Genomic DNA, 10,000 nt, shown 5'->3' with positions numbered 1-10,000 from the left:
CTCTGTTCTTCCTCAAAGTTACCATCACACTCCTCCCATCAGTCTCTGTTCTTCATCAAAGTTACCATCACACTCCTCCCATCAGTCTCTGTTCTTCCTCAGAGTTATCATCACACTCCTCCCATCAGTCTCTGCTCTTCCTCATAGTTATCATCACACTCCTCCCATCAGTCTCTGTTCTTCCTCAGAGTTATCATCACACTCCTCCATCAGTCTCTGCTCTTCCTCATAGTTACCATCACACTCCTCCATCAGTCTCTGCTCTTCCTCAGAGTTATCATCACACTCCTCCCATCAGTCTCTGCTCTTCCTCATAGTTACCATCACACTCCTCCCATCAGTCTCTGTTCTTCCTCAGAGTTACCATCACACTCCTCCATCAGTCTCTGCTCTTCCTCAGAGTTACCATCACACTCATCCCATCAGTCTCTGTTCTTCCTCAGAGTTATCATCACACTCCTCCCATCAGTCTCTGTTCTTCCTCAGTTACCATCACACTCCTCCATCAGTCTCTGTTCTTCCTCAGAGTTACCATCACACTCCTCCCATCAGTCTCTGTTCTTCCTCAGAGTTACCATCACACTCCTCCATCAGTCTCTGTTCTTCCTCAGAGTTACCATCACACTCCTCCCATCAGTCTCTGTTCTTCCTCAGAGTTACCATCACACTCCTCCATCAGTCTCTGTTCTTCCTCAGAGTTACCATCACACTCCTCCCATCAGTCTCTGTTCTTCCTCAGAGTTACCATCACACTCCTCCCATCAGTCTCTGTTCTTCCTCAGTTATCATCACACTCCTCCCATCAGTCTCTGTTCTTCCTCAGTTACCATCACACTCCTCCATCAGTCTCTGCTCTTCCTCAGAGTTACCATCACACTCCTCCCATCAGTCTCTGTTCTTCCTCAGAGTTATCATCACACTCCTCCATCAGTCTCTGTTCTTCCTCAGAGTTATCATCACACACCTCCATCAGTCTCTGTTCTTCCTCAGAGTTACCATCACACTCCTCCCATCAGTCTCTGTTCTTCCTCAGAGTTATCATCACACTCCTCCATCAGTCTCTGTTCTTCCTCAGAGTTACCATCACACTCCTCCATCAGTCTCTGTTCTTCCTCAGAGTTATCATCACACTCCTCCATCAGTCTCTGTTCTTCCTCAGAGTTACCATCACACTCCTCCCATCAGTCTCTGTTCTTCCTCAGAGTTATCATCACACTCCTCCCATCAGTCTCTGTTCTTCCTCAGTTACCATCACACTCCTCCATCAGTCTCTGTTCTTCCTCAGAGTTACCATCACACTCCTCCCATCAGTCTCTGTTCTTCCTCAGAGTTACTATCACACTCCTCCATCAGTCTCTGTTCTTCCTCAGAGTTACCATCACACTCCTCCCATCAGTCTCTGCTCTTCCTCAGAGTTATCATCACACTCCTCCCATCAGTCTCTGTTCTTCCTCAGTTATCATCACACTCCTCCCATCAGTCTCTGTTCTTCCTCAGAGTTACCATCACACTCCTCCCATCAGTCTCTGTTCTTCCTCAGAGTTACCATCACACTCCTCCATCACTCTCTGTTCTTCCTCAGTTACCATCACACTCCTCCATCAGTCTCTGCTCTTCCTCAGAGTTACCATCACACTCCTCCCATCAGTCTCTGTTCTTCCTCAGAGTTATCATCACACTCCTCCATCAGTCTGTTCTTCCTCAGAGTTATCATCACACACCTCCATCAGTCTCTGTTCTTCCTCAGAGTTACCATCACACTCCTCCATCAGTCTCTGTTCTTCCTCAAAGTTACCATCACACTCCTCCCATCAGTCTCTGTTCTTCCTCAGAGTTACCATCACACTCCTCCATCAGTCTCTGCTCTTCCTCAGAGTTATCATCACACTCCTCCATCAGTCTCTGTTCTTCCTCAGAGTTACCATCACACTCCTCCATCAGTCTCTGTTCTTCCTCAGAGTTATCATCACACTCCTCCATCAGTCTCTGTTCTTCCTCAGAGTTACCATCACACTCCTCCCATCAGTCTCTGTTCTTCCTCAGAGTTATCATCACACTCCTCCCATCAGTCTCTGTTCTTCCTCAGTTACCATCACACTCCTCCATCAGTCTCTGTTCTTCCTCAGAGTTATCATCACACTCCTCCCATCAGTCTCTGCTCTTCCTCATAGTTATCATCACACTCCTCCCATCAGTCTCTGTTCTTCCTCAGAGTTATCATCACACTCCTCCATCAGTCTCTGCTCTTCCTCATAGTTACCATCACACTCCTCCATCAGTCTCTGCTCTTCCTCAGAGTTATCATCACACTCCTCCATCAGTCTCTGTTCTTCCTCAGAGTTACCATCACACTCCTCCATCAGTCTCTGTTCTTCCTCAGAGTTATCATCACACTCCTCCATCAGTCTCTGTTCTTCCTCAGAGTTACCATCACACTCCTCCCATCAGTCTCTGTTCTTCCTCAGAGTTATCATCACACTCCTCCCATCAGTCTCTGTTCTTCCTCAGTTACCATCACACTCCTCCATCAGTCTCTGTTCTTCCTCAGAGTTACCATCACACTCCTCCCATCAGTCTCTGTTCTTCCTCAGAGTTACCATCACACTCCTCCATCAGTCTCTGTTCTTCCTCAGAGTTACCATCACACTCCTCCCATCAGTCTCTGCTCTTCCTCAGAGTTATCATCACACTCCTCCCATCAGTCTCTGTTCTTCCTCAGTTATCATCACACTCCTCCCATCAGTCTCTGTTCTTCCTCAGAGTTACCATCACACTCCTCCCATCAGTCTCTGTTCTTCCTCAGAGTTACCATCACACTCCTCCATCAGTCTCTGTTCTTCCTCAGTTACCATCACACTCCTCCATCAGTCTCTGTTCTTCCTCAGAGTTATCATCACACTCCTCCCATCAGTCTCTGTTCTTCCTCAAAGTTACCATCACACTCCTCCCATCAGTCTCTGTTCTTCCTCAGAGTTACCATCACACTCCTCCATCAGTCTCTGCTCTTCCTCAGAGTTATCATCACACTCCTCCCATCAGTCTCTGTTCTTCCTCAAAGTTACCATCACACTCCTCCCATCAGTCTCTGTTCTTCCTCAGAGTTACCATCACACTCCTCCATCAGTCTCTGCTCTTCCTCAGAGTTACCATCACACTCCTCCCATCAGTCTCTGTTCTTCCTCAGAGTTATCATCACACTCCTCCCATCAGTCTCTGTTCTTCCTCAAAGTTACCATCACACTCCTCCCATCAGTCTCTGTTCTTCCTCAGAGTTATCATCACACTCCTCCCATCAGTCTCTGCTCTTCCTCATAGTTATCATCACACTCCTCCCATCAGTCTCTGTTCTTCCTCAGAGTTATCATCACACTCCTCCATCAGTCTCTGCTCTTCCTCATAGTTACCATCACACTCCTCCATCAGTCTCTGCTCTTCCTCAGAGTTATCATCACACTCCTCCATCAGTCTCTGTTCTTCCTCAGAGTTACCATCACACTCCTCCATCAGTCTCTGTTCTTCCTCAGAGTTATCATCACACTCCTCCATCAGTCTCTGTTCTTCCTCAGAGTTACCATCACACTCCTCCCATCAGTCTCTGTTCTTCCTCAGAGTTATCATCACACTCCTCCCATCAGTCTCTGTTCTTCCTCAGTTACCATCACACTCCTCCATCAGTCTCTGTTCTTCCTCAGAGTTACCATCACACTCCTCCCATCAGTCTCTGTTCTTCCTCAGAGTTACCATCACACTCCTCCATCAGTCTCTGTTCTTCCTCAGAGTTACCATCACACTCCTCCCATCAGTCTCTGCTCTTCCTCAGAGTTATCATCACACTCCTCCCATCAGTCTCTGTTCTTCCTCAGTTATCATCACACTCCTCCCATCAGTCTCTGTTCTTCCTCAGAGTTACCATCACACTCCTCCCATCAGTCTCTGTTCTTCCTCAGAGTTACCATCACACTCCTCCATCAGTCTCTGTTCTTCCTCAGTTACCATCACACTCCTCCATCAGTCTCTGCTCTTCCTCAGAGTTACCATCACACTCCTCCCATCAGTCTCTGTTCTTCCTCAGAGTTATCATCACACTCCTCCATCAGTCTGTTCTTCCTCAGAGTTATCATCACACACCTCCATCAGTCTCTGTTCTTCCTCAGAGTTACCATCACACTCCTCCATCAGTCTCTGTTCTTCCTCAGAGTTATCATCACACTCCTCCCATCAGTCTCTGTTCTTCCTCAAAGTTACCATCACACTCCTCCCATCAGTCTCTGTTCTTCCTCAGAGTTACCATCACACTCCTCCATCAGTCTCTGCTCTTCCTCAGAGTTACCATCACACTCCTCCCATCAGTCTCTGTTCTTCCTCAGAGTTATCATCACACTCCTCCCATCAGTCTCTGTTCTTCCTCAAAGTTACCATCACACTCCTCCCCTCAGTCTCTGTTCTTCCTCAGAGTTATCATCACACTCCTCCCATCAGTCTCTGCTCTTCCTCATAGTTATCATCACACTCCTCCCATCAGTCTCTGTTCTTCCTCAGAGTTATCATCACACTCCTCCATCAGTCTCTGCTCTTCCTCATAGTTACCATCACACTCCTCCATCAGTCTCTGCTCTTCCTCAGAGTTATCATCACACTCCTCCCATCAGTCTCTGCTCTTCCTCATAGTTACCATCACACTCCTCCCATCAGTCTCTGTTCTTCCTCAGAGTTACCATCACACTCCTCCATCAGTCTCTGCTCTTCCTCAGAGTTACCATCACACTCATCCCATCAGTCTCTGTTCTTCCTCAGAGTTATCATCACACTCCTCCCATCAGTCTCTGTTCTTCCTCAGTTACCATCACACTCCTCCATCAGTCTCTGTTCTTCCTCAGAGTTACCATCACACTCCTCCCATCAGTCTCTGTTCTTCCTCAGAGTTACCATCACACTCCTCCATCAGTCTCTGTTCTTCCTCAGAGTTACCATCACACTCCTCCCATCAGTCTCTGTTCTTCCTCAGAGTTACCATCACACTCCTCCATCAGTCTCTGTTCTTCCTCAGAGTTACCATCACACTCCTCCCATCAGTCTCTGTTCTTCCTCAGAGTTACCATCACACTCCTCCCATCAGTCTCTGTTCTTCCTCAGTTATCATCACACTCCTCCCATCAGTCTCTGTTCTTCCTCAGTTACCATCACACTCCTCCATCAGTCTCTGCTCTTCCTCAGAGTTACCATCACACTCCTCCCATCAGTCTCTGTTCTTCCTCAGAGTTATCATCACACTCCTCCATCAGTCTCTGTTCTTCCTCAGAGTTATCATCACACACCTCCATCAGTCTCTGTTCTTCCTCAGAGTTACCATCACACTCCTCCCATCAGTCTCTGTTCTTCCTCAGAGTTATCATCACACTCCTCCATCAGTCTCTGTTCTTCCTCAGAGTTACCATCACACTCCTCCATCAGTCTCTGTTCGTCCTCAGTTATCATCACACTCCTCCATCAGTCTCTGTTCTGTCCTCACTCCAGAGTCCTGTCTCCTCAGAGTTCATCACACTCCAGTCTCTGTTCTTCCTCAGAGTTATCATCACACTCCTCCCATCAGTCTCTGTTCTTCCTCAGGTACCATCACACTCCTCCATCAGTCTCTGGTTCTCAGAGTTACATCACACTCCCCATCAGTCTCTGTTCTCTCAGAGTACATCACACTCCGAGTCCCTGTTCCTCAGAGTTATCACACACTCCTCCATCAGCTCTTGCTCCTCAGAGTTCATCACACTCCTCCATCAGTCTCTGTTCTGCGCAGAGCTTCACCCTCCATCAGCTCTGCTCCCAGTCATCCGTCAGTCTCTGTTCTTCCTCAGAGTTCCATCACACTCCTCCATCAGTCCTGTGGGGCTGCCTCAGTTACCAGCACACTCCTCCATCAGTCTCTGCTCTTCCTCAGAGTTACCATCACACTCCTCCCATCAGTCTCTGTTCTTCCTCAGAGTTATCATCACACTCCTCCATCAGTCTCTGTTCTTCCTCAGAGTTATCATCACACACCTCCATCAGTCTCTGTTCTTCCTCAGAGTTACCATCACACTCCTCCCATCAGTCTCTGTTCTTCCTCAGAGTTATCATCACACTCCTCCATCAGTCTGTTCTTCCTCAGAGTTATCATCACACACCTCCATCAGTCTCTGTTCTTCCTCAGAGTTACCATCACACTCCGCCCATCAGTCTCTGTTCTTCCTCAGAGTTATCATCACACTCCTCCATCAGTCTCTGTTCTTCCTCAGAGTTACCATCACACTCCTCCATCAGTCTCTGTTCTTCCTCAGAGTTATCATCACACTCCTCCCATCAGTCTCTGTTCTTCCTCAGAGTTACCATCACACTCCTCCCATCAGTCTCTGCTCTTCCTCAGAGTTACCATCACACTCCTCCATCAGTCTCTGTTCTTTCTCATAGTTACCATCACACTCCTCCATCAGTCTCTGTTCTTCCTCAGAGTTACCATCACACTCCTCCCATCAGTCTCTGCTCTTCCTCAGAGTTACCATCACACTCCTCCCATCAGTCTCTGCTCTTCCTCAGAGTTACCATCACACTCCTCCATCAGTCTCTGTTCTTCCTCAGAGTTATCATCACACTCCTCCCATCAGTCTCTGCTCTTCCTCAGAGTTATCACCACACTCCTCCCATCAGTCTCTGTTCTTCCTCAGTTATCATCACACTCCTCCCATCAGTCTCTGCTCTTCCTCAGAGTTATCATCACACTCCTCCCATCAGTCTCTGCTCTTCCTCAGAGTTACCATCACACTCCTCCATCAGTCTCTGCTCTTCCTCCGAGTTACCATCACACTCCTCCCATCAGTCTCTGCTCTTCCTCAGAGTTACCATCACACTCCTCCATCAGTCTCTGTTCTTCCTCAGTTACCATCACACTCCTCCATCAGTCTCTGCTCTTCCTCAGAGTTACCATCACACTCCTCCCATCAGTCTCTGTTCTTCCTCAGAGTTATCATCACACTCCTCCATCAGTCTCTGTTCTTCCTCAGAGTTATCATCACACACCTCCATCAGTCTCTGTTCTTCCTCAGTTACCATCACACTCCTCCCATCAGTCTCTGTTCTTCCTCAGAGTTACCATCACATTCCTCCATCAGTCTCTGCTCTTCCTCAGAGTTACCATCACATTCCTCCATCAGTCTCTGCTCTTCCTCAGAGTTACCATCACACTCCTCCATCAGTCTCTGTTCTTCCTCAGAGTTACCATCACACTCCTCCCATCAGTCTCTGCTCTTCCTCAGAGTTATCATCACACTCCTCCCATCAGTCTCTGCTCTTCCTCAGAGTTACCATCACACTCCTCCCATCAGTCTCTGTTCTTCCTCAGAGTTACCATCACACTCCTTCCATCAGTCTCTGTTCTTCCTCATAGTTCTGTTCTTCCTCAGAGTTATCATCCACACTCCTCCATCAGGTCCTCTGTTCTTCCTCAGAGTTATCATCACTACTCCTCCATCAGTCTCGGTCTTCCTCAGAGTTTCTCTGTTCTTCCTCAGAGTTACCATCACACTCCTCCCATCAGTCTCTGTTCTTCCTCAGAGTTATCATCACACTCCTCCCATCAGTCTCTGTTCTTCCTCAGAGTTATCATCACACTCCTCCCATCAGTCTCTGCTCTTCCTCAGAGTTACCATCACACTCCTCCCATCAGTCTCTGCTCTTCCTCAGAGTTATCATCACACTCCTCCCATCAGTCTCTGCTCTTCCTCAGAGTTACCATCACACTCCTCCCATCAGTCTCTGTTCTTCCTCAGAGTTATCATCACACTCCTCCATCAGTCTCTGTTCTTCCTCAGAGTTACCATCACACTCCTCCCATCAGTCTCTGCTCTTCCTCAGAGTTATCATCACACTCCTCCATCAGTCTCTGTTCTTCCTCAGTTACCATCACACTCCTCCCATCAGTCTCTGTTCTTCCTCAGAGTTACCATCACATTCCTCCATCAGTCTCTGCTCTTCCTCAGAGTTACCATCACACTCCTCCATCAGTCTCTGTTCTTCCTCAGAGTTACCATCACACTCCTCCCATCAGTCTCTGTTCTTCCTCATAGTTACCATCACACTCCTCCCATCAGTCTCTGTTCTTCCTCATAGTTACCATCACACTCCTCCCATCAGTCTCTGTTCTTCCTCATAGTTACCATCACACTCCTCCATCAGTCTCTGTTCTTCCTCAGAGTTATCATCACACTCCTCCCATCAGTCTCTGTTCTTCCTCAGAGTTATCATCACACTCCTCCATCAGTCTCTGTTCTTCCTCAGAGTTACCATCACACTCCTCCCATCAGTCTCTGTTCTTCCTCAGTTATCATCACACTCCTCCCATCAGTCTCTGTTCTTCCTCAGAGTTACCATCACACTCCTCCCATCAGTCTCTGTTCTTCCTCAGAGTTACCATCACACTCCTCCCATCAGTCTCTGCTCTTCCTCAGTTATCATCACACTCCTCCCATCAGTCTCTGTTCTTCCTCAGAGTTACCCATCACACTCCTCCATCAGTCTCTGTTCTTCCTCAGAGTTACCATCACACTCCTCCCATCAGTCTCTGCTCTTCCTCAGAGTTATCATCACACTCCTCCCATCAGTCTCTGTTCTTCCTCAGAGTTACCCATCACACTCCTCCATCAGTCTCTGTTCTTCCTCAGAGTTACCCATCACACTCCTCCATCAGTCTCTGTTCTTCCTCAGAGTTACCATCACACTCCTCCCATCAGTCTCTGCTCTTCCTCAGAGTTATCATCACACTCCTCCCATCAGTCTCTGTTCTTCCTCAGAGTTACCCATCACACTCCTCCATCAGTCTCTGTTCTTCCTCAGAGTTACCATCACACTCCTCCCATCAGTCTCTGCTCTTCCTCAGAGTTATCATCACACTCCTCCCATCAGTCTCAGTTCTTCCTCAGAGTTACCATCACACTCCTCCCATCAGTCTCTGTTCTTCCTCAGAGTTACCATCACACTCCTCCCATCAGTCTCTGCTCTTCCTCAGAGTTATCATCACACTCCTCCCATCAGTCTCTGTTCTTCCTCAGAGTTACCCATCACACTCCTCGGCGGAGATCAATCCGAGTCTTCCCCCGATGTCCACGTTCCACCGTAACAGCGGGACAAACCACTACAGCACAACCTGCACCGCTACCACAAACGGGACAGACAGCATTATGGGTAAGCCATGGTGCCCTCAGCCTTGTCCTGCACAGCCAAAAGGGAGAGACTCTTATGAGACTATTATGAGACTCTTATGAGACATGGCATTTTAGAGTTTGAAGATATCTGTTTGTTTTTAGGTTTTCTGCATTTTGCTTTGTTTTTTTATTTATTTTTCATACCAGGTCAGCTTCACTGTTTCTGAATATTCACTCTGAACCCATAAAACAAATATGAGCACAGTACTACAGAAGTGTTTGTGTTTATTTGTTTATTTGTTGTATTAGAATTTAAGGGACGTTTGTGAATCGTTTCACTCTCAAAATACTCCCACAGCAGTGTGGCTGTCTGGCACGTGTGCCGCAAATCTCCACGTTTGTGTCAGAATCATTCCTGCCTTACACGAGGGCTTGAGGCGGAGCTTAAGTAAAGCCCGTAAGGGGGGCGGTCCCGGCGTGAGGGCTGGAGGCGGAGCTACAATGACTCATGCTTGTGTATTTGATATTTAACACAGCGCCACACTGTAGATTCACTGCTCATTGACCTGTAGTCAGGTCGGAGTGTGTTGGGAGTGTGTGTGTGTGTGTGTGTGTGTGTGTGTGTTGTCGTATGTGTTGTGTGTGTTGTCGTATATGTGTTGTTGTGTGTGTTGTACACTCACATACACACACACACACATTCCCACACACACACACACACACACACACACACACACACACACACACACACACACACACACACTACTAAGTGACTTACACTCTTCAGGGTTTCAGTGGGATTGCTGAAGTTATGAGTGTGGCTGTCTGAGGTC

At 47.7% G+C, this 10,000-nt stretch overlaps 1 protein-coding gene across 1 annotated transcript in view; it reads left to right on the top strand.

The window, feature by feature from the left end:
• Positions 1 to 10,000, top strand: part of tcf4 (transcription factor 4) — a 216,995-nt gene that overhangs the window by 174,512 nt on the left and 32,483 nt on the right. The window contains 1 exon segment of the mRNA XM_076986358.1: positions 9,075 to 9,207. Within this exon segment, the coding sequence (XP_076842473.1) occupies positions 9,075 to 9,207 (133 nt within the window).

Source organism: Brachyhypopomus gauderio, unplaced genomic scaffold (genome assembly GCF_052324685.1).
Source record: "Brachyhypopomus gauderio isolate BG-103 unplaced genomic scaffold, BGAUD_0.2 sc46, whole genome shotgun sequence".
Classification (NCBI taxonomy): Eukaryota; Metazoa; Chordata; class Actinopteri; order Gymnotiformes; family Hypopomidae; genus Brachyhypopomus; species Brachyhypopomus gauderio.
This window is presented reverse-complemented; position numbering and strand designations above follow the sequence as displayed.